The 25,293-nt window shown below is 45.9% G+C and overlaps 1 protein-coding gene across 1 annotated transcript; it reads left to right on the plus strand.

The window, feature by feature from the left end:
* Positions 1–2,399: 2,399 nt before the first annotated feature.
* SPSB1 (splA/ryanodine receptor domain and SOCS box containing 1) lies at positions 2,400–7,594 on the plus strand. The gene is made up of 2 exons (XM_061347929.1): positions 2,400–3,108; positions 6,559–7,594. Exons 1-2 carry the CDS (start codon positions 2,415–2,417, stop codon positions 6,684–6,686), a joined length of 822 nt encoding a protein of 273 aa, XP_061203913.1. The 5' UTR covers positions 2,400–2,414; the 3' UTR covers positions 6,687–7,594.
* Positions 7,595–25,293: the final 17,699 nt, after the last annotated feature.

The following is a 25,293-nucleotide window of genomic DNA, read 5'->3' on the forward strand; positions in this document are numbered from 1 at the left end:
AACAAGCCATAAGGAATGAGGCATTGTTTTGCTAATGGAGAGCACAGAATTGTGTTTGCTTACTTCTCTTGAGCATTTTGGGCTTCAGAGCAGTTGGTACCAATAGCCTTGCAGTCTGCTTTGGTTCTAGCTTCCTATGGAGTGTTCTCCTGCACGCTGTAGAGCCCTTAGGAAATCTGCCTTCCTCCTAACAATGTTTTGCTGCTTTATGCTAACCAAAATTCCAACAGCTGAATTCGTGTAGATTTCTGAATGTGCTTTAGCCAGTGCCTTGTTGACAGCCTTTAGTTGACAGCTTGTGCGTTGGGACGTGACTTTTAAAGACCCTCAGGCATTTTTCTTGCCGTATTTAAAAAGAGGGAAGGAAAAGTCATTTTGTTTCTCTTAAGAGCTACAATTTGAGCTCACAGTTCCAATGGCATACTCTGGACTAGTAGTAAAAACGGGTTGGGAAGCTGGTGAATTGCTCCCTAACCCAGAGCAACCATGAGCCTTCCCTGTCACCTTCTAGCTGAAGCTTTGCTTCTTAGGTTTAGTAACCTTATTTTTAAACCAGATATGATTCATGCTCTGTTTTCCATGCCAGATGAGGTCCTTGGTTGTGAGTGCTGGGAGTGCAGCTGGCAGGAGCCCTGTGTGATTGCCTCACTTCAGGAAATGTTAAAATAACACTTTTTTTTCTTTCTTAGAAAGCTGGTTCCCTCCCCTCCCACTTCTCATTCTCCTAATAGCTGCCCCCAGTTTGGCAGCTGCCTTAGGGCTTGTTTGTGTTGCTGAGTGAGAGCAGAGACGCTCTGGTGGATGCAGTGCTGGAGGAGAGGTACATGAAGTGAGTTAGTACTATCTCTAGCCAAGCTGGCTTCAGCTCTTCATAGGCTTCTCTGAACTCTGGAAGGAGAACTGCAGAACTGTGAGAAGCGTCTTGCTCCTCCCCCTGGATCCTGTTTCTCAAGCTGGGGATTTTTTCCTTTTGGAGAAGAGCAGCTGCCCCAGCTGAAGCTACTCATTCAAGACAGCAGACAGCAGCTTTATTTGCTTTTGACTACAGTAATTCAGCAGCGCCAATAGTGCCCATAGCTGCTGGAATGGGCATCCCTCAAGGCTGGACCCAGCAGGTTTTGTCTGCTGCTTCGCAGTCAGGCCTCTAAGGTACTTAGCAGAGCTGTAGTGGGGTTGCAAAGGATGCTCAAACGTGTATCAATGGCTGCTGGCTGCTTTGCCAGCTGCTCTGTGGAAGGTTTGTAACTCTCCAGATGGAGAAGCTTTCATTTTCCTTGCTTGGCTCTTACCTTCTTTGATCACTGCTATGGGGAGATGGTTTGTGTTCAGTGCTTTGCTTCTCTTTTGGAACTGTTTGTGCTAAGGGAAGAAAATCTTGCCTGTTGTTATCCTGCCATTACCTGTGTGTGTCTTTGCAGTATGTAGCCTTTATTCTAGGGGATGCTCATGTCCTAGAGATTCCCCAAGAACAACGAGTCAGCTATAGCATGTTACTACGGTGTCCAAAGTCAATGCCATTGTCAGCTCAGGTCTATATTAGAAAAATTGACTGTAGCTGTTGGGATTCCTCTTCTGTTAAATGCCCTGTGTGTTTTGGCTCCCTTGTGGATAGCTACAGAGATGGCTTTGGCAGGAGAAATTCTCCATGGTGGTTGGAAGAAGCTAGAGTGGGGAATGCCAGTGGGCAGCCTGGGCCTTCACTGGGATGTCTTCATCAGCCTGGCCTTATGGTATGAACTGGGGCAGGAAGACCAGGCAAAATTATGTGTATACAAGACCCTGTTGTCAGTCTTCTTTCCAACTGAAGATAACCAGGGCAGGCTTAAGTCTGCAGCATTACTGTGTACGGAGTTCCAAGCCTTCTGCCTGATTAAACTCTCTTGAATTTTTCTGGACAACATAGAAGTGATGATGATATAAAAGCAAGGTTTGCTGGAGGCTGCTTAAGTATAAATGTGCTCTCTTAAGGGTTAGTGATGCAGTAATAAGCAGCAGTGCATTCAGTGTGGAGAGATGATGAGCTGAATCTATACATTCCTTAGAGAAAGAAGCAGAAATTCAAGTGCCTTTCTGAAGGGGACATTAGAAACTTTGTACCCATCTATTTGATTTATATGCTATCACTGCTATGCCAGGCGTACTGCATAAGTAGTACGCATTACCCTGCTGTGCTGGTGGAAAAGAAGGATGAGTTGTCAGGATAAACAGATTAAAGCAGTGCTCTGTAAATGTTGCCTACAAGGCTGTGTATGGTGATGTTTAACTCTTGCCTTGTTTTTCTTTCCATCCATTAGGCAATACTGACTGGTGCACATCTTGACAGTCTCCAGGCAACCTGTTCTGTAGGGCTGAATGCCAGCAGGAGCGGCCGGCTAAATCCATGAGCCTATAAATAGGCAGCATCAGAACACACCATGGGTCAGAAGGTCACAGGTGGGATAAAGACTGTGGATATGAGGGACCCTGTCTACAGGCCACTGAAACAGGAACTCCAAGGACTTGACTACAGCAAACCCACACGTCTGGATTTGCTACTGGACATGCCTCCGGTGTCCTATGAAGTGCAGTTACTACATTCATGGAACAATGATGATCGCTCGCTGAATGTGTTTGTGAAAGAGGATGACAAACTCATATTTCACCGGCATCCGGTGGCTCAGAGTACAGATGCCATCAGAGGCAAAGTGGGATATACCAGGGGACTCCACGTGTGGCAGATCACGTGGGCAATGAGGCAGCGAGGCACGCATGCTGTGGTCGGGGTGGCAACAGCAGATGCCCCTTTGCATTCAGTAGGATACACGACGCTGGTAGGAAATAACCATGAATCTTGGGGCTGGGACCTAGGGCGCAACAGGCTGTACCATGATGGCAAGAACCAGCCAAGTAAAACCTACCCTGCCTTCTTAGAACCAGATGAAACTTTCATCGTGCCGGATTCTTTCCTGGTGGTTCTGGACATGGATGATGGGACACTGAGCTTCATTGTAGATGGGCAGTACATGGGTGTTGCATTTCGAGGACTCAAAGGGAAAAAGCTATATCCAGTGGTAAGCGCAGTGTGGGGACACTGTGAAATACGGATGTGCTACTTGAATGGACTTGACCGTGAGTATGATTTCTTGTTATTAGTGCTAACAGCACAGATCCATGTGCTACTTAAGTGCAGGCTTACTAGACCATCCTGGGGAGGGTTTCCATTCCTCTAGAGAGGTGAGGACTTCATATTGGTAGAAGGATTGCAGGATACAGCTCTGAAGCTTTAATGCCTAATTCTAACAGTTTGGCTGTACACATGTACCGTTCCTACGGCACTACAGGGAGTAAGTAGGGTTTGGGGAGGTGATGCCAGCTATCTGTCTAGACATGAGAGGCCTTCCTATTTTGCTACCTAAGTATCAACAGGAATGTCAGGACAGTTATACTATTGGGGACATAATCCTGGTGTCCACAGGAAACACTGAGGGACAATTCTCTTCCTCAAATGGCTGATGAAGGGACTTTAAAAATCCCTTGCAGTCCAGAGTGGGAAGATCTGTCCCTAAGAAAATGGGAATCTCATCTTCCAAAAAGTAGCTCCTTTCTCTGCTTCTTTCAGGGCAGGATGTGCTCATATTTAGTGCGGGGCTGGGTTTTGTAGCCAGCCCAACTTGCATGCCAGGCCTTCTACTAATAGGGGCATCAATCTCTTTAAGTTTAGTAATAAATTTGGCTGTCAGAATGTGCTAAAGTCTGTTATCTCTCATAGTCAGAAGTTCCCATGGGGCCAGACTGTGACTCAGTCCTCTGAGTAGGGTGGAGGAGAGAGGTGAAGGAAGTGGATTAAAATCTGGATTTATGATGTTAGTGAAATAAATTTGGCTGTATTGATATGAAAAGAGCAGTGTTTCCCCTGCATTCCAGAACAGTGTCTGCCCAAAGGCTGTAACATACTGGGCTCTGATGTGTGCTTTAGAACATGTTCTAATGCTGGGCGAACAATGGCAAACCTCTGACACTGGTGACATGAGCCATAACAAAGCTGACAGTGGGCACCCCAAAAACTGAGCTGTCAGAATAGCCAGGAAAGCCTTGCAAAGGGATAGGAGCAACAGTGCTTTGAGAAATATGCTTCAACTCAGCAAGACCAGATAGAGAGCTCTTCTTGGCAGAGCATTTTCTCACCAAGAGAAAGAAACCCAGTTTGCTGTGCCACACCAGCTTACAGTATCCAGGGGTTTCTGAAGGGTCAAAGCCAAAATCTGCAGCTCCCCTCAAAGCCAGCAAGTCTGTGGAGCTGTTGGCACAGAACTGCACTTAGCAAGGAAATGGCCACCTCCAGTACTGGATTTGGTTGTAATGTGCTCTCAGCATAGGAGTGAATTGTGGGCATAAGGCCAGGAATGACGGGATGCTATTTTGGCACAGATAGAAAGAAGGTGTCTGGCTCTAACCGATTCTGAGCATTCAATAGCAACACTGTCCAGTGATTGCAGTGGTTGTGAATGGAAGGAGGTCAGATATGTGTGTGCTTTCTCTTTTGGTCTTGAGGCCTCCTGTCAGAGAGGGTTATCAGTGCAAACTAGATGAGGACAAAGTTCTTGTCTTTAATTCTGTGGGAAGAAGATCCTCTCCTTTTAAGGCCATTAAACTGGAATGTGTTTGTTAGGCTAATGTCTATAGGCTTTTCAGGTCAGGGCCCCTTGTCCTCTGGGATGCTGGCTAGACAATGCCTCTGTCCCAGCTATCTCCATACAGAGCAGGAGTGATTGGGACAGACTTAGAATACAGCATATTTGTATCCCAGTGGTTTAAGAGTAAGCTACATTGGGAAGTGCCAAAGGAGTGCTGCCAGTAACAGGCTTCTCTGGCAGTATCGCAGCCAGAGCTGAGATGTGCAGGCCAGCAGTCAAGACCTGTCCCTGCAGAAGAGGCAGCATGGATCCTGAAGGAGGTCATGAGCAGGCAAGGCCAGCAGTACTTTGGGCTGAGAGCCTTCGTTTCGCTTGTGGCACAGAACATGTGTGAGACATGGTGGGGCTTGGGGAGCAACAGCACTGCCCTGATGGATCTGTTTGCTCTCCAGCAAGCTGTCAGTGCAGAAGAGGGGTGCATATAGAGATGATTCCTCACAATAACCAGTGCTTCGAGCACAGGGAGAACTTTGGAGAACTGCTAGGAAAAATGGTTCCACTGCCACTTCCCCTGGAGCAGGTAACAGCTTGTGATCCACAGCAGGGAAGGAGAGAGGGGAACAGGGCATTAGTTCAGCTCTGGCTGCTAATCTGAGGAGGAGACAGCTCAATTCAAGCATGCATTTCCTGACTCCGTTACCAAGTCTCCCCTCAGCTTACGAGCTCTCCTTCTCACAGACTTGTTGCTACGAGCTCTCCTTCTCACAGACTTGTTGCCAAACATGAGATGAAAATTAGCTTTTTTCCACTTCTCACTGGAAGTGTTTTCTACATGGAGCAGTCTGTTTACTTTTTCAGGAGTGGCCTGATCAGAGGCTACTGACAACACCTCTGCTTCAGCTTTTCAGTATTAGCTGTTTGTTATCTTTGAACCTGGAAGGGATGCACTTGTGTCCACCTTACTGACGGAATGAATTCTGGTGAGAAATGGAGTAACATGACCATGCTCAGAGCAAACAAAGCTTTCCCTGTGTCTCAGCTGTTCAAAACACTTATATGAACAGTCAGATTAATTTGGCTTGTCTAGTGGAAGTTAAAGCTGTTGGCTTCTATCAAGGTTCTTGAAAACTACAGCTTCTCAGCCAAACTCTCCCACATCCTGTGGATGTTTTTAGGTGTGTCTGTGTTTAGCCCAAGATGTCTGTAAAGGAAGCTTTCTAATGATGCATGCTGAGGCCTCAGGCTGTTAGAAGGATGGCCAGGTATCTGCTTCATTTGGGATGTCTTTGTGTTCTCCTCTTGGGGGAGGAGAAACCCCTTAGGCTTGAGCAGTGTGTTGTGTAAAGGTGAGCTTGGACAGACGTAGTGACAGAAGCTGTGAGAAACTAAAGCTGTATCTTCCTTCTGTGCAGCTGTGATGTGTTAACTCTGGCTTTGACCTTAGTACCCTGTATGTTGTGAATGACCCTTCAGCATCAAAGGGCCCCATGTGCCATTCCTGAAAAACTAGTATTATCTTGTTCAGTGTGTGTAAGTACAGGATGCAGAAAGGATAGCCAAAGGCTTGTGTCTTTCCTGGGTTTGACACAGGAGGGAATCCTCTAATGGAAAATGTCACAGTACAAGTAGTGATGTGAAGCTTTGACAGATGGCTTTGTTTTTCATGGGAAGCACTTATACAAATGAAGGGGTTGACAGCTGTTATCCTACTAGATGAGACAAATCGTGGTACTTTCTGGCTACTCATACCACATCATGCTATCAGAGTGTGCACTGCAGTGTTTTACTTCAGTGAATCCTAATAAGGTTTTGGGGTACCGTAGGAAGTGGCACAAGCTAGAAGATGAATTCTGACTTGAGTAACTGGTATTGCAGAGGGGAACTTCCATGTGGGCTTTCTAGTGTAACTTGCAGGTATATTAATGTCTTGGGTCTCTTTTCCCAGCTGAACCACTGCCTTTGATGGACTTGTGTCGGCGAGCTGTGAGGCTTGCTCTGGGCAAGGAAAGACTGAATGAGATCCCTACACTGCCACTGCCAGCATCCCTCAAGAGTTACCTGCTCTACCAATGACCTTCGTGTTCAAGGATGGAGAGTTGGAACCAAGGCAAAAATATCAGAGTTGACCCACTGAGCAATGGGCTCTCCACCCTTGTGTCATCGCTACTGTTGGAACTCCTTGGCCAAAGTATTCCTGCCACTGCTTAGATCTCCATGTGCCCTTATTGGCAACTCTCAAGTAATCCTTGTTTCACAACTGAAGTGTTTTGTTCTTTGGAATTCTTCCCTAGCATGCTTACAAAAGGAACATTTACAGAAGCTCTGTGCTTCCCTGCTTCTCCTGATGAAAGGCTGTGCTGCGTCCTTTGGGTTGTAGAGCTTAGGAGTGAATGGGTTTTCTGTACCAGCCCAAGGGAAGAACATAATTTGGGGAAAGGGAAGGCGTTAGGAGTGGAAATGTTAAAACCAGGTTCTAAGAATGGAAAGGCATGCGGTGACCAGCAGAGTTGGGAAGAGTGTGGAATACCAAGAATGAATTGCTGAGTTCTTAAAAACCAAAAAAGAAATATTAAAGAATACAACCCCAAGTCCTGAAACACCAAAACCAAGAACCCTTCCACCAGGAGACTTTCTAATTTGGCGATGTCAGTGATGCCAGTATGTCTGCCAGGACTTCTCACTATGTACTAATGTTATTTCATAGTGAATCCTGTGTGCTTGTTTATCACCATTGCTTGCTCGGTTCTCCTGCTCCGTTCTTTGTTCTGCTGCCTCTCAGTGGCTTTGACTAGGCTGACTGAGCAGTCATACTGTGTCTTTACCTGCTCTCTTCTTTCTGACTTAAAACTGCAGGCTTTAGTCTGGGATCAGGGGTCTCTTGCTGGTGTGAGCACAGAGAAGGGATGAACTTCTCCCTCAATAGGCTGAGACAGGCTGTACGAGCTGAGATTTGTTACACAGCTATACATCCTGTATTTTAAGTCTGTTCCATGTTCCAGGCTTTACAGAAGCATACTTACGTGTTTCTCTGATGGCTCTGCCAGGGAATTCTCTTAGATAAGCTGCTCAGAGGCATCCAGACCAGGCTTTCTTCTGCCATAGACCATCAGTGTAATCTCCACTTAACTATGCAGCCAGAATAGTTCTGTTTCTTGCTTGTGGGTGGGAGTCTTCCCATAGAAGGTGGCAGAAGTGTGGCTGCAGAATGTAGCTGTTGAGACTTTACCAGAAGGGATGATCTTCAGGCACAGCAAGAAGAAACTGAACCTCTCTAGAGCTGAGGGTGGGGGTAGGAGAGAACTGCAATAAAGAGAACAAGCAATTCAGGCAAAATCAGCACATCCCAAATAGATTCTCACCTCAGTAGCCAAGTAAAGAGGATGACACTCCTTTACTAGCAGGAGCTGCTCTCTTGACCTCTCCACAGGTTACTATGCTGCCTTTCTGGGGTTATTTTGCACATTTCTTTGTCTTGAAAAATGTTTGTGTGGTTGGTTTGTATTTTGTTTTTTTTTTGCTCTTGAGTTACCCCTTCAGTTCTGTGTAGGTACAAATGAGTTTAGTTGTTGAAAATGTTAATATATATATTTGTGGTGTTATGTATAAGAACATGTTTTAAACAGCTGCTGTAGGGTACCTTTTTTAAGATAAACTACTTGCATAGTATATTTTTTAAAGCACAGATTTGGTGCCAAGACTGGGTGGGGTGTGATGTGCCCCTTTTTTAATCTAATGTTATATGATTTCTTTTTTAATGTAGGGGTTTGTACTAGTTTCTGTTACAGGGTGGGACACAAGAATATTCAGTGTGGAGCCCTGCTTGGTTGCCTTCAACTTGAACCAGTGTCTTCCAGAACTCCAGGGAAGTAGCTGTGTTCTTCCTACTTCTAATGCTCTTCTTGCTCCCTTGTTTCCATCTCTTCTCACCTCACCAGTACATTGCTTTGTACAGTTTTAAATCCTGACTTTCTATTTTATGACTGTAGATAATACTCAGTAACCTAATAAACTTTATTAAGTATTACTTGATGTTGGTTTTCATTTGCATGAATCGAGTAGAGTGCTCTCTTATCTAGTTTCTACATGATTGGTGAGCTTACTCCAAGGAAGGCAGCTCAGACAGGTAAAGCAGGGGCTGTTGTGGCCTTATCTCTGCTTGGAAGAAAAACAAAGCTGGCATCTAAAAGGTGGAGATGAAGATGGAGTTGGATAAAGGCTGTGATGAGATACAGCCTTGGTTTCCTAACTGAACTTAGTTTACAACTGACTTACTAAAGCCCTACTCCTTTTTCTTTGCATAGATAGAAGTAGGTTCAATAGACAGAGCTCTGCTGTAGGTTCAATAGACAGAGCTCTGCTTGTCTTCATGCATTGGGCAGGTTTGCAAATTTCATTCCTAGATTACAACAAACAACTTTCCTTTTTCTATCAGGAAAAGCAGCTCCTATGAAAACAAATCACTAACCTATTTATGTTGATACCAAGACTGCCCTTTTTGTTAGGGATGGAGAAGGATAGAAGAAAGCAAAATAAAATGGTGAGGGCTAAAGGCATCCCTAGCCCATAGAACAGCAGAGTGAATTGCAGAAGGTGCTGTGGCAAGTTAAGCTGAGTGTTGGGACAGTCATTCTTGTATGATGTGTGCTTGAAAAGTGGCAGACTGATTTCAGTGTGTTCTGGGTAACTTCTTTAGGTCATGAACTTGATTTAGCTCAAGTCACTTGATATTAGTTTTCAGTCACTCCCTATGGACTGTTATAAATTGCAGTGTTTTCATACATTTTGAGATCTGTTTGCACAAGAGACTTCATTCCTGGGCTGTGAGGAGGTGGAGATTACACTGTGGAGAACAAAGCGTTCACTTGTGGATTGTGCCTTCCGTCTCTTCCACCTCCAACCTGTGCAGTACAGAGATGCTCTCAAATTCTATCAGTGGTGAGGTTAAGCCTCCCCAGAGTGGAAGTGAGATGACTTGGTACTTCTGTCAATTATGACAAAGGCTTTCATTCCCTCTCCTGTCCACGTGCTTTTTTGTCTCCCCTGCAGCTACCAACTTGTGTGTGGAAACCAAATGCTTTAATCAGTTCACACAAACACTACAGCATGTGAGGCTCATCTCAAGCTCAGAGCTATACTTATAAACTGCCTTATAAGGGTACTGGGTGAGGAGAGCTTAATAAAAAAAGCAAGTGGTTTCTTGCCTTTGTCTCCAGTCAGGGCAAGCATTCTGTGAATGTTGGATGGCTTGATCTTGTTTTTTCCCACATGTAGAAGACAGTGTTTGTAGATCCGAAGCCTAAACATGCAGCATTGAGTAATCATTTTTATTTTGCTCCAGGTAGTGGAGGAATTGAGTGGAGCACTTACCTTCTGGCTCTGTGTGACCAAGGCCAGCTTCCCCTTTCTTTTCAGGGGAAGGCTGCCTCTGCTTTGCTGGCAGTGTGGCTGGAGGGGTTCTGGAGGCTGCAGAAGGTGGGGCGGGTGCAGAAGACTGAGAAATTAGTTCATGCTCAGCTCCAGACACCCAAACAGGCTTGTGTTCCAGCTGCATGGAATATTTGAAACAAATGACCTGCTCAGGGCTGGGAGCCTGTGCTGTTTATGTACAGTGCCATGGTAACAGTGGAGGAAGTCATGAGATGGTGATTGGACCTGCTGGAATCAACAAATGATATCACAGATTAGCAAATCCTAATGAATCAGTGGCTCCCCGCTTCCCCTGCTAGTGCCTGTGTTCAAGCACTGGCATACGGCAGGAATATACACTCCTTTTTGAGCAGCATTAAAAATTGCTAGTCCTACTTGTATCAGGGCCTCCTTGAAAACCAGCCCTTTTATTGCTGGCCAGCACCTCATCTGCCTGCTGCTGCTGACTAATCATGTTTATGCACATGGAACTGTTCCTACATTTTATAGGAGGCTTCTGGCCTTGACAGTTTGCCTGCTGTTGCCGTGCTGGTGATGCAGGAGTGCTGTGGCAATTCTGCAGGGAATTTTTGTATCCTGATGCTCCAGACAAGCAGCGGAGTCGCTTTTGTGTACTCCTGGAAGTTGAGCTTTGGCAAAAGTAATTCAAGTCTAGAAATGCATGCAAGGGGGAGAGTGTTCAGTGGGGAGTTCAGTAGCTGTCATATTACTTGTATGTCATTACTTTAGTCTTGCCGTGAGTCCTTTCAAAAGAGAAGCCTGTCTCAGGTACAGGTTACATTCCTGTGCAGCATATCTGTGCCAGCAGACATACCTACTGTGGGTCTTGGTTGAAGCTATGACATTGTCAAGACAGAAAAACTCTGGGGAGATGAGACAGTTGCCAATTCTCTCCATGTGCTGAACTAAGAATTTACTTTTAAGCTCAAACATCTTTCGTGTTGGAGCCTACATGTCAGTCTGTGCCTGTCAAGTCCTTTGCCAGTTACAGCACAAGGCAATTTTCTCTTTCCCTGTGCCTGAGATGTGCAGACTTAAATGGACGTGCATCATACTTGTAAGAACTTACTTTGGCAGTTACACCTTCTCCCCTGCACAAGGTAAGACAATTATGAAGAACATTTCCTAGCATGCTCCCCCTCTACTCTCCCATGTGCTTCCCATGCAGACCTAGTGCTCTTGATCTTATGCCAGAGACTAACTTGCATTTGACTGGAGAAGGAAATACATGGGGATTTATTTAGTCAAGTTTATTAAAAGTAAAAACCTAACCCAAAGCAAAACCTTTCTTGGCATACAAAACAGCGCTGAAGGGAACAAGACTCATTCAGTGCTTGCACAAAACACACTGGAGCACTAATCCTGTCCTTGCACATGTTTTGATTTGAAACTATTGCAGGCTTGTCTGCCCTTCAGACAGAAAACTATTTGAAGCAGCTGCCAGATGTTTTGTCTGACTTGTGTTTTACAGTTTGCTTACTGCTTTGCAATGCTCTTCCCATGCTGTGTTGAAGCTGTCCTTGTGTATTCTGTTCCTGTGGCACCTCTGTACTTGTTTCCTGCCCCTTGGCCCTAGTTGCATGCACGTAGCACAGGGGAGATACAAGTGTGAGCATTTTACTCCAAGGCTCAGCATTGCACGTCTGCTGCCCAATCTGCTGACCTCATCTAGGACCTTTTCTGGGACTAGCATAGACCAGCCACATTCCTCTGCTCCCATGTTGCCACGGTGTATAAAAGTTAAGGTGATTTACAGTCTTATAAAAGCACTTAAAGCCTGAATTTAGGCCTTGCTAAACAGCCTTACACTGAACACCCACAGTTCATGCCTTGGGCAGCCTCTTTGGCTGTAACTTAGCTGAGTTATAAATCTTCCTTTACCCCTAGGAGTAACACTGGCAATACTTTCTCAAATACAATTAAGTGGGGCAAAGACCTTTTGTGTTTTGCAGAACTGTGACACATTTGATGCAAATGAAAGACATGCCAGCAGGGATACCTCAAGATTCCCTTGGTGTTTGCCTGGCTCTGCCAGCATCCCAAGCAATTACATTATCTGTGTCAAGCTCCTCAGCTGGGAGCAGCCTCCAGGTTTACAAGCGCACATCCTTGGCTTTTTTGTACTGCTGTACCACTCGAGCTCCTACAAACCCACATCTGTACAAGTACAGCATCTTGTGAGGCCTTGTTAAATGTGTTTAACCTGCAATTTTTCACTTTGCTCAGCCTTACACCTTTAAATAATTCGAGGGCTTGGGTCCACACTGCTCTGCATTTTCCTCTATGACTGTTCTGCAGGCAAGAGCTTATGGCTCAGGGAAGCTGTGCTGTGTAATGGTATTGTGTGGAAAACAGGCCAAGAAATAGATGCTACCTCTGCATACCTAGATAGCACCTTGTTTGTCCTGAGGCGTTTCACAGATGCCTCTTCCTACCGGAGTCTGTCATTGTTCCCTCTCAGAACATCTTGCGAAGCTTTTAACTATTACCTAGGAGGGCCTAACACAATTTTACTGTCTAAAAGCTACATAAGCAAACATGCTCTCCAACTTATTATTATAAAGGGTACATTGGCAATAAACATTGGCCTAAACTGGCATCTGGTTGGGACACAGATAGTGATCTTTTTTCTTTTATCATGAAGAATAGTGAAGGTATAACCTCTGAGAGTCTGAACTCTTTGCTCTCCAATGTTCCAAAAGAGGGACCTTTGGGAGTGCAGAGCTTCCTCTTGGGTTACACAAGTGGTGTTGATCTGAATGGTGAAGTGTCACCTATTGAACCAGTAACTTCATTTCCTGCAACACGGAGGATGTTTCCTTTGGAAGAGGATCACTTCATATTGATAAGGTCTGTTCCTACTTAATTCGAGGTCCAACAGAGAGAGACTTGAGGAATACCAGCTGTTCCTCCTGAATATGATCTGTGTTTTTCAGAGCGTCTAGACACCTGGGTGGGTTGCACGCACGTTACCAGCAAAGCTACTTAATCATGTCGAACTCCTTCTTTCTCTAAAGGCCTGCTTTGGGTTTGTTTTGTTTAATGGGCTATATGGAAACCCAGGGGAAGGCAGTGAATCAAGCAGACAAGTGGGGAAATCTGATCACTAAGGCTGACATTTGGACATTTTTCATTCTGACCTGGTATAGACAGTGCACAGACTTCAGGGTTTCAGGAGTTATTGGCTGTGGGGTTTGATAACAACACTGGCACAGTAAATCCTTAAACCAGCTGTGTTGATGTATCATCTAGAGCCTCTGTGAAATGCTGTTAAATGAAAACTGTCAAACTGTGCTGCGTGATAAGAAATACAGCAATGAAAATAAGATTTACAGAATGTTAGAAATGAAGTTTTCAATGGATTTTGTAAAGGAAAACCTAAAAGAACAAGTCCTTATGATGCATCTTGCTTGGATAAATCCACACATTTTTGGTTCATGTCCTGACAGATGCCAGCTATCTATTCCAAAGTAAGTGCTGCACAATAAGATCCTCATTAGAAGGGAAAGAAGGTGATTCTTCATATGCAATCTGACATTTTTATTTGTATTTTAAAAATAGTCAGAAAAAATGCAAATAAACCTGGAGTTCAAAAGGGTGACACGTTTCTGGACAGGAAGCCCCTCTGAGAAGCTGCATCCTGGAGCTCAGGCACTCTTGAGGTGAGTTTGCAGATCCTCAGGCAAGTGATGCCTTGGAGGATGCCTAACATTTAGAGCAAGAGACTTGTGCTCCACATGCTTTAGGTCTGCATTTTCTTGTATTGGTGTTTGCCAACTATGTTTTGAACTTCATAACCAAGAGTAACAGAGACCTTCATGACAATAGACCTGTTTTCTTCTTTAAGGTTGCCTGGCACTAGCACTAAGCTCAGGAACATTTCAGTAGGTACAAGGCACGTATGTTTCTCTACAACAACAAATGCACATAATATTATAGTCATACCTGTAAGATACCTGCAACCTAAATAAGCATGAGCATCCCAAGACCAGCTATGATGCATTTCCCAGGAAGTTTCACTTGGAGTCAAGGAGAATCAAGCACCAGCATTAACTATCACCTCCCCAGATGGGTGTTAAATAGTGTTTTCAGGAAGGGATGAACACCAAAAGAGCAGATCCAACTTCAGAAGAAGCCAAGGTGCAAAAAGATCATTGGTCAGGGAAAGCCTTTGACATGCTGATCATGATGCTAGGCACAGTGAGAGACACAGCATGCTGCAGCTTCAGTTTCTAAAGTCCTTCAGATACCTTTCTTGCCAGATTCTCTTGGAGGGAGGTTGTGCAATCAAACTGGGTTGCATGTAAAAACACACTTGTGTAAGTCCAGGCATGCAGGGTATTGCCAAAGTGGACAGACTGTCCTGCTTGTGCCTGCCAGAAAAGTTGTGTTTTGTCCAGAGGAAAAGAAAACATCCTTTTCTCTGGAATTTGTCTTTTCAGGCTCTGATCTCATCAGCAGTGTCTCCATACTATAACAGGTTTGACAACCTTGGGTGAGGACCGTGGTCCAGTAAATTGAGTCTTACAGCAGTAGCTAGAACTCAACTATTCTCCACAGAAAATGACCCTCTCAGTAACGTGGTGGATGCTTTTAACGTTGCAGAGAGCAGGTAAGAAGAAAGGGGGCTCATCTTTAGTTTCTTGTACACAAAGTCTTTTGTCCTACTTGTTCTTTGGACTATCTGTCCAAAATGACATTATCCATCTGCAGACAAAGTAGACAGAAGGATAGTTTGATCCCTGACATATTTAACAGCTGAATTTTAGAAGGCAGATAGCAGAGGTGATTTGCACAAGGCTGTGTATGAACTCTGTTATCACAGCTGGAAATTAAGCACATGCTGTAGGTACACTACCATCATGAATCTTTCTTTCCTGGATGTTCCATATAGCTGGAAAGGCTGCCTTTTCAAGAACCCAGTACTTGAATAGAGTGGTATTTTTGCTGTGACTTAAGCCCTGCTCCTAACCCAGCACTGACCTTTTTTTTTCCCCCTCTACTGTCTGCATTGGATTAAAATGGCAGATTTCCTTGGATTACATATTAAAATGAGACTACCCACTCTAATTGGCAGTTTCAGTAAATGCAGACCATGCTCTGCATTCATGTTTGGGAGCTGCCAGAATGGTTACATGAGAAAACCCCACATTAGACACTAGTGAAGTAAACCAGAAGGGCTTAGTGCTCTTGAGGCTCACAGAACTAAGGGTTGCTTCTCCCCTCAGAGACCTCTGAGTCAAAACCCTTTCTAACTGATGAGGACTTCTGCCCATCACCTTTAGCCTGACTCTTGCCCCTGCCAATGCTGCACAGACAGTCCATAGCCAGCTTGATACTGCTGTGTTTTCCTGCAGCTGCTGCCTGAACTGCCCCTGTGTGGTTTGAGCACTGCAGCACTTCACAAACCAAGCCATTTTGTATTAGGTCTAATGCTTCACTTAATATGAGCTCTCTGCTTCACCAAGGAGCTGGTGGCCCCTTCTAAAAGGGGAAGGTCTCATACCTTCGTGTTGCTTGTCTTTAAAGTTTGGCAGCTGCTGTGTAAGATTATAGGGTGACTCCATCAAGCTCTATTTATACACTGCCCTGGGTGCTGGTGCAGTGCTCATTGAAGGGAAGGGAGCAGATGGAGCCCAGAAGTTTGCTTTGCTCTTTTCCTGCTTAGCTCCATGTCTGGAAACCTCCTAAAGCCTGTCAACTGGAAGTGAAAAATGAGTGCAGTGTTGAAGGCCAAGCAGGTGGTCTGCAGCAGCCAGGCCAAGTGCAGTAGGCACTGATGGCTGCCTGGCAGTAGAAGGGCAGACCACAGGCTCCTGCTATCTGCCTCCCTGCTCTTATTCTTTATTGCTGGCAGACATAAAACCATTGACAGATATCCGTGTCAATGTGACATTTTGCTGCATCTGTGACACGCAGAATCTCTCTGCATGAAAACATAGCAGCTCCCAGTTCCAAGGATTTTCTTGAAAGGGCCAGAGCTGCCCCTCTCCAGTCCCAGTTCTCAATTGGGTGACCAGTTTGTTAGAAACTTCTCTCTTAGGGGGTGTTTGGGGATATGCTTAAAGCAGACAAACAAAGGTGGGAGGAGAGGAAGCAAAAGGAAATACTCCTCTGAAGCCAAGTTGGTTTGGGGAGGTGGCTGGGAGGGGCAAGATGTTTTGTTTGCTGAGGAAACATCTCTACAGCCAAGACATACAAAGATGCCTTCTCTAGATCTTGTTACCTTTGGTCTCCACAGGCTTTGTCTCAGCTCCCAGATTATTTTTATGAACTGTTTAATCCAGGGCTTTTATTTCCCCTGTAAATAAATGGTATTTCAGATTCCAGCACAGCTTCAGATCCTTATACCAGCTGTTGAGACAAAGAGTGGCCCCATGGACATGAGCATAAATAAAAATAGGCTTGGAGCTTTGGGGTTTATTTTTCCTTCCTTCCCTTGTCAAGGCAGCTCACAGCCAGGACTGGCAGGAGAGGCCGGCTGTGTGAAGAGAGGCACAGCACTGTTCCCACTTCCTTTGCCATCTCTTGGAGGGGAATGGAGCTGGCTGGGGCCATGCCAAGAGATGCTTGGTGTCTCAGTAAAGAATTATTCTCCAGATTTACTGTCTAGTTACTTACTTGCTGGTAGTGAGATCTGCCTTTTACAGAGCAGGAAAACTGTAGAAGAGAACAAATTAAATGAGTAAACCTTCAGAGCCTGTGATGGAGAGGCAGGTAGGATCAAAGGATCCCGGACTGTTCTTCCTGTGCAGAGGTGATCTCTCTGACATCAAGACTTGTCTTGTTAAATTTCCTTTTCTGACACTATTTAAGGAAGCATGTGCTGATCTTTTCCTAATGGTGGAGCTCATGTCAAAGTGCACCACAGGCTGGACAAATGGATCAGTTACTCCTGCAGCACTGCTGCATTCATCTCTGACAGGCATCTGTGACGTGCCTGTCACAGATGGATGGGGATATGCACATTCCTGGCTGACCTACCTTTGTATTGTCAAAATCCATAAGCAAGAAAAGAAGGAGTGAGAGGCCTTTAAGAATGGGGATGTACTCACAGACTAGTCTCTTGGCCTGTACTGCACAATTGCTGCTGCCTGATAGTGTTATCTTGTTGCAGAAGTAAATTCTGTTTTGTTTTGGGGCCTTTTCTCTTAATTGTGTTTAAGAAAACACAAACGTTTGGATCTGTCCCCATGTGTCCCACTTCTTGTTAGCCTGCTAAGGTGCCTTGGTATGTGTCTCTTGGAGGGATCAGGCAGGGCTTTGGTACAAGAACTCTTGCACTGCTAGGAGCAGATCATTCCCAGCTTCCTGAAAAACCCAACATGTTCTCAGGACATCTAAGGAGAGAGTTTAGTGCTATTAGTCAACAGAGGGCTGCCTGGAACAAAGATGCAGAGTTGACAAGAGCTAAGCCTATAGAATATGCTACATAAATATCCCAGACCAGTCATCTACAGGAACAGCTCCCACTGAATTGCTGTTGACGTTAAAGAATGATGGTACTTAAAAAGAGCAAGGAAAAAGAAACTATCCTAATGAGGGGAAATTCAAGGTGCAGTCCTTTAGGTTGTGTATAGCAAATTCAGATTCCTGGCAAGAAAACCTGTATGCATGTGATGTATCTTTTACAAACACTTGTGCATGTTCATTCTCAGCTGTTCAACATGAAAAATTTCTGTTCTCTAGCTGTTTGGCAACAGAGCCAATCTATATTCTTTATTTCAAGTGGGGGAGATACATATAGGGCTATGGGTAAGAAGCAATATTTAAGTCACTTCAAATCAGTAGCATCTCCTTCCACCCAAAAGTTTCATGAAGCTTTAGCATGAATTGAAAGAACAAACCTTTCTGAGACAGTAATGGCTACATCCACTGGGAATTCTCTTGCTGTTTGCACCCAAGTGTTACTGACTAGGGCAGAAGCAGCCACATAGCCAACTGGATCCATGCATTTCCCATCACAGCCAAGCCATAACCAGCTTAAGAAATGAACAGCCTAACTACAAATGTCCCTAGGGAGCAGGACAATATCTTTCATTACCTGGAGAAAAATGTTTTCAGTTTTTCACAGCAGAAAGCGTTATCCAGCCTGCCACAACCCCAGGCAGCATTTCTTTCCAGGGACCTGATTAGATCTTCCCAAAAGGCCTCTTAAAGAAGGAATAGTCAAGCTGAAACCATTTTAAAGGAACATTTATCATTGTCCTTACACCCAGTGTTGACTCACATGGCCTTTGCTAAACTGTGTAGAAGGAATGGAATTTATTTATTGCTTGCCTCGGGAAGACAGGGCCGGGAGCCAGAGTGGCATCCTCGTGGAAATTGCCGTGCTCTGAAGGAGACAAGATACTTGTGCATAGAACACATTCTCTTCCGATCTGAAAGAGCAGTTGTACTTGATAAAAACCAGATGAGCAACACTTAAAGGCCAGCTCATTCACATCACCAAGGGATGAAGGGCATACAACAGTGCCTAGGTACTGGAAAAACAAGGTCTTGCTTTACCATTTCAATGACAATTGTAATTAGGAATGGGCTTATGCTAAATCCTATTGATGGCAGTGGCAAAGCTTGGTTCAGTGATCTCAGTGCCTGCCTTTGGCCTCAGCTCAGGAACATGCCAAGCTGGGGTTTTAGCACCTGCTCTAATTTAAACACTCACATAGGTGACCTCTGTAAAGAACACTTGAGTTAACTTTACTGTTACCACCAGTTAGCATCAGTTCTCCCTGAAGGGAGCTTATTGCAGAAAGAAAATCACAAAGCTTAAAAAGCTTAAAAAAACCTATCAGTGCTGTTCTCTTGACACATAAAGAGGCAGTTAGGTACAGAACAAAGAAAGTTTTCATGTTGCCTTTTAAATACTGGAAGATTCAGACTCATACACTTGTATTGGACGTGGATATTATTTCAAAAGAAGCAGAATGATACAGTTAGATGGTTCCTGACCAAAACTAAATTCAGAACCCTCATTTTGTGGGAAATTTCAACATTTCAACACTTTTCCAATACTGCCATTTGTAAGAAATCCCCGAATTCCTGCTCCCAAGCAGCCTTTCTGGCCAGCAGTACGAGACACAATGCCAAAACCCAGCAGAAAGAGTGTCTTCTAACAGTGTCCACACACCATGTTTATAAAACCTGCCTTTTGTTTTTAGCTGACTCTCTGAGAGGATGTGCAACTTCCTCAGCATTTCATTTCCATAGGTTCTCCAAAGGCTCGGGGTATTCCAAGCTGGCCATGAACCAAAGGAACCATAAATCAACCATGACAAGAAGTTCCCTTCTCCTCTGTCCTGCTTCCCCATGACAGCATCTTGGGGAGCATAATGTTTTCATTTTAAACACACCACTGGCCTCAGCAGGGCACTTTCTTTGGCACTATGATTTCAAGGAGGTTTTAACGATTCTAGGCAAAAGGCTTATGTACTCCATGTGTACCTGTGGAGCCTGCTCTGGCACCACTCAGGAAAGTGGTGCTGTGATGCAAGTGCAGTGATGGACATGACAGAGAACTGTGTTTTAGCATCAGTTTCCTAGGCTATGGTCTTTTTTAGGATGCAAAATCCAGGACTAGAGCTTTGTTCTGAACAAAAATGTCTTATGGATAAGATCTGGAATGGGTGTGAGATGACCCAGAAGGGACTTTTTTCACTGGAGTTGGGGCAGGGGAGGTATTTGGACTTCTTTTCCAACATACAAAGGCCTAGAAGGCCTTGGTGCTTCTTTCTTTTATTAAACTGTCCCTTTTAGCGTTTCCAGAAGGTGACAGCAGGTAGTCAGAAAGACAGCAGCATTTCTGTGGGCTGGTATGGTTTCTAAACATGGTATGTGTTACTACAGGGCAGTGTCTGGCTGGTGAATGCACAGAGCAAATCTATATAGGCCAAGCAAAACCTCAAAAATAATGAAATGTAAGTGTCCTACATGGGCTGTGGCACTTCTACCCAAAGAGAGCCTGCCGCAGGGCTGCCTGGTGCTTCCACAGAGTTCTTCAGATCGGTCCAGGGCATGCTTCCTCCTCCAGGCAGCAGGACAGATCTGCTGATTCTCCTCTAGGAAGGTGAGGCGAGCGCAGCCAGGAAGCTGGTGCTGTTACAGTTCTGAATTTCCCCAGTTTGCTAGCAGCCAGGGCAGAGGAACCGTGAAGGGAGGGGGAATGGGCAGATGGATTTTCCAGGTAACACCTGGCAAAAGAAGGCTGATACAGTCTCACACAGAACAATGGGCTTGTTTTGAGTTGCTTGTCAGGAACTGACCTCTTTCCCCTCTCATCCTCTGAGCGTGTGATCCTTGGGGTCCTTGTTTTCTTTCTGCTCTCCCTCCCTGAGATGACTTTTTCCTCTCACTTGTCACAGTGACGCATACAGTGTCCATCAATTCTTCTTGACATCAGTGCCTCTAAGGCTAAGTCCTTGCTGTGGAAAGACTCTGAGGGTGTACTCTGGTTACAGAGGGCAGATAATAGTAATTCCCCAGCCAGCTGCCTCCTCTTTTGTCAGATACAGGGGCTATGTGAGGGACAACACGTTCAATTCCCTTTCACCCACCAGCCAAGCACTTTGCGCAGGGCAGGCACACTTAGAAGGCTGGTTATTGCTGGAGTTCTGCAGAAGGAAAATACAAGTGCAAGTCTGGTGGGGAGGATACAGCTGCATCCTCTTGAGTGTACAGGCTGCAGCGGATACGGCCCTCCCTGTCAGGGGTCTGTTGCTGTTCTACTGGCTGCTTTCTCCGGAAGCCATAGCCATGAGACACCCACTAGGAATGAACATTGCTCACAGCCTCTGTAATCAAAATACAATCTGAACCCACACTTACTGCATGCCCCCTACTCAGAGCCCCTCTGCTGAGATCCCAGCCAAAGCACTGAAGTGTGGGTAGATGGGGAAGCAAGCCAAGGACAGGCTCTGCTCTTCACACTGGCCTGGCAAGTTCTGGGATGGGTCCTGATATTGTGTTCATTCTTGTGGCATCCACCACAAGCCTTGTCTCTGCCCACACCATGTTCATGCGCCATTCTAGGCCCCACAGAGCAAACAACTGCTGGCTGGTCGCTGCGGAGAGATTTCCACACATTGTGCTGGTACTGTACAGGCCTCACTGGGCTGCTCCTACGTTATACTGGGTCAGTGCTGGTAACAACACTTGTTTCCTCAGTCCCACCAGCACTGCTGTGTCAGTGGGATGTTGTTCCACCCTGCGGATGGGTCAAAGGGACTGCACCCAGGATCACACCGCTGCTGCCCCTCTCTTAGGCACTGTGCTCTCCACAGCTTGGATGGACAGAGAGTGTGTGCCTGACTGTGTCAGCAACATGCTGCCAAGGGCTGTTAGTGTTGCTTCTTTAGCTATTAGGCACCTGATCCTGGGATGGGACATGTGGGGAAGCTGCTCTAGGCTGTGAATCCCAGAGAGTTCTGCAGTTGTTAATGCGGCACACACCTCCCCGTGTTTTCCATGACCTGTCCGCTCCTTCCTGCCCTCATGGCCTGCCCCTCTGCAGGAAAGGGCTGTTTCCCAGCTGGGCAGCCATTGGAAAACCCAGCTGAAAGCAGGACATCTCCCCAGCCCAGCTTCCCGCTGCTGTAGCTCTGCCCTGCTGTCCTTGCCTCTGGGGCCTGAGGAGAGCCAGGCGCCATCTTGTCAGCCAGCCTGAGGTAATGCAGGGAGGTGCGCAAATCCCTGTGCTCCCTGCGTGTCCACATAGATTGCCTTTCTGAAGGAGAGGGATATTTCCCTGCTGGATAGCCACCTTTCCCCAGGAGACCTTTCCAGGGCTGCAGGCCTGTGCTGTAGTCTACACTGTGCTGTACTTCCCTCTGGAGACTGAGGAGCGCCAGGCACCATATTGTCAACCTGAGGTGGCGCATGCAGGTGAGCAGCCTTCCAGTATCTCAAGGGGGCCGATAGGGGTGCTGGGGAGGGACAAGGGGTAACGGGGTAAAACTTCAACAGGGGAAGTTTATATTGGATATAAGGAGGAAATTCTTTCCTGTTAGGGTGGTGAGGCACTGGAATGGGTTGCCCAGGGAAGTTGTGAATGCTCCATCCCTGGTGGTGTTCAAGGCCAGGTTGGACGAGGCCTTGGGTGAGATGGTTTAGTGTGAGGTGTCCCTGCCCATGGCAGGGGGGTTGGAACTGGATGATCTTAAGGTCCTTTCCAACCCGAACTATTCTATGATTCTATGAAATCCCTGCAGTCGCCCTTCATGCACATGGACGGCCTGTCTGAAGGAGAAGGATATATCCCTGCTGGATGACTGCCTCTCTCCACCACAGCTTTCCAGGGCTGCAGACCTGTGCTGTAGCCTGCACCTTGCCTCTGGGTGCTGAGGAGAGCCGGGGCCGGGTCCACGTACAAAAAACCCACCAGGCGCCATCTCATCAAGGCAGCGTGAGGTGATGCAGCGAGCTGAGGAAATTCCCACACTTCCCCTGTGTCCACAGCAGCAGGGATATGAGACCTAAACCAGTGTGTGCTATAGTGCCAAATAGTGCCAAGCCTCTCCTCAGAGAGGAGCAGTAAATGCAGCCTGCTAGCTGTTCCAAGAGGGATGCTCCATGAAGAGGATGGCTGAGAAGCCCTGCCGGCTGCGTGCTGTGAGGGCAGGCAAGCCGTGCCCGTGGTCCCCGCTGGTTGTAATGCCTGGATGCAGGCCACGTGAATCATCATCCATCAGCCTCCTCCCAGGCACTCCTCCCTGCTCTCACTCTGTGCAGCTGACAGGACACTGCTTGGAGTGGCTCCCTGTGGCACTGGCCAGCCATCAGGAGCGGCACGGGAGAGCAGAGGGCAGCCATGGCCCAGGCTCCACTCTTCAGTGTGTGTTGGCCAAACCTTGGTTATCTCAGCCAGTCACACAAGTGCCATGGCCTTGTGTGTGTATAATGGCCTGCTGTCATGGGAGGGTTAGTGGGAGCATGTGTAGGTAAAGCTGCATGTAGTATCAAACATTGTGCGTTCACACACAAAGGAAATACATTGTAGTAAAGTCCCTTAAGTAAATAGCAAAGGTTTTTGTTGTGAAGAGACAACACTAAACAGCTGTGCCACAGAATGCTTTATCCTGATTTAGAGCTAAAATATAAGAATAGAAAGATATAAAAAGAATGAAAGTAAAAGAGAAAAATCAAAAGGATGAAAGTAAAGGAGAAAACTCATCACTGTCTGTAACAGCAGAGACTGGTTTCTCATTCTGTGTGCAGAAAACCAACCCTGCAAATGCCAGCAGCAGCGGAGGTCTCCTTGTGCTTCTCAGGAGCTGTCTGCTAGCAACCCTCACCATGGAAGCAGGAGAACGGGGTACACCTGACCCTGGGCACCACTAAAAGGAAGTGACTAGCCTTCAAATGGGCTTGGTAAAGACCTGCCAGCAAAGCTTCTGCGTGGAAACCCTCCTGGGAAGAGGTCAGGAAGGTACTTTTTACATTTCATGGTCACTGAAATCACAAAAAGGGGACAAAGAAGGGAAAGGGGCTTTTCAGTTTTTTTTTTCTAGTTTGCTTTTAAAACTTGGCGTGCTTCTAATTAGGTGATGCAAATTCTTCAGATGATCTCTGGGTCTGAGGGGGAATATAAGGTTTTATGGAGCCCGGCATGAGGTTGTGTGTTTTGTACCTTGTCTCCTAGCAGCAAAAACCACATGGATGTGAGAGGCTGTTTTATGATCCGCCAGGGCTGTTGTTGGACAGGCTACAGTGAGCAGAGTTATTCCAACCACATTGGATTGCTGTTCCCTCCCTCTTTCTTTCTCATTCTCCCCCTCTGTCCCATCTTCTTTTTATTCCTTCTCTCTTTTCCCTTTTTTCTTTCTTTCTTCTTTTGTTTTGTCTTTTTCCTCCTCACCAGGCAAGTGTCAGAGAGGATGGAGGCTTTCATCTTCCGTGTGCCAGCGCTCTCTGACTGGATTTGGCATCAGCATGCTTCTCATCTCCCTTGCATACCCTTTTCCTTTGCTGGCTAGGATTACACCAGGCATTTCTAAAGAGGCAGTGAACTATGTTGGTGACTCTTCCAGTTGCTCATCTCTTTAGTGTTTCAAAAAAAGGAAAAAAAAACAACCCAAACCAACCCAAAAAACAACTTTGTGCTCATGCTGTGCAGCAGCTTCCATCAGAGGATTTCTAAGCAGCTTGGCAAACACTAATGTGTTCAGCCTCACAGTGCCCCTGTGTAGGAGGGAAGGGTTGTCATCTCTATTTCACAGCTGGGGAAACTGAGGTGTGGGGAAGCCAGAAGATTTGCCTGGGCACACACAGTGTCTCAATTCCACCCTGACCTGGGTTGACTTCCCTTTTTGGTATTTTAACTTGTTCAGGTTGATTCTGTTCTTGCCTTCCCTCCTTTTACACTCTGACCGCAGTTCTTCCTGCCAGTCAGTCTGGTGGCTTTGCAAGTTGTGATAACAGAAATAACATTCTCTCACCTTTTCTATGTTCCCAATCAGTCCTGGGAACTACATGATTCTCTTTTTTGTTGGAAAAGAACTTGTAACTGCTCCTGCCAGAGAGAGACAACTTTAGATCTACATCAGAGCATCATAACAGCCCTCTGCTACCTTCATATTTCACATCACTTTCCTTATACTGCCTTTTTTTCTCTTATTTTCTGCTTGTTATGCTCATGAAGCAGAATTAAATATTGGCATAGTCCTGCATTTAGCACCACTCCTGGTAGAGCCATTCTGTGTAAGGACAGTATTGAATTGTTCCCCTGGCTTTGGAAGTAACCACCTGCACAATCTTTTCAGCTCACCTGAAGTTCAATCCAAAGAAAACTGAAAGAACAGTGAGTGTTTGCATGGGCTTTGGAGGCCTTTGGGTCATAATCCAAACCACATACTGAAAGATTTTGAGGACTTTTGAGTAAGAACCTTCCCTGCCATTCCTCTCAATTCACAGAGCTTCACACCACCAATAACTCCCAGCTTCTTCACTGTTCTTTAAAACATAGAGGAAAAACTCCCTGCAAAGGAAATGCAACTGCAGGGCAACTTCCTCTCCATGGAATGCTTTTGGGCTATTCTATGAGCTGCCACCCACAGTTCTGCATAAGACTGACATCATGAGTCATGGCAGAAGGGAGCAGAAAGCCTGAGGCATGGACCAGAGAGTGATTCGTGCTTAAAGGTGGAATGCTGAGGTATGGTACTGGCTCCAGACAGTTAGTGATGCAGAAACAGGGCACAAGTCATGGTTATGAATGAATTGCTGATAGCATCAGATAGGAAAGGTGAGTGTCCCTCAA

This window comes from Neopsephotus bourkii, unplaced genomic scaffold (genome assembly GCF_033783945.1).
Source record: "Neopsephotus bourkii isolate Nb327-2 ecotype Australia unplaced genomic scaffold, CSIRO-AGI_Nbou_v1 NB_333, whole genome shotgun sequence".
In the NCBI taxonomy this organism is placed as follows: Eukaryota; Metazoa; Chordata; class Aves; order Psittaciformes; family Psittacidae; genus Neopsephotus; species Neopsephotus bourkii.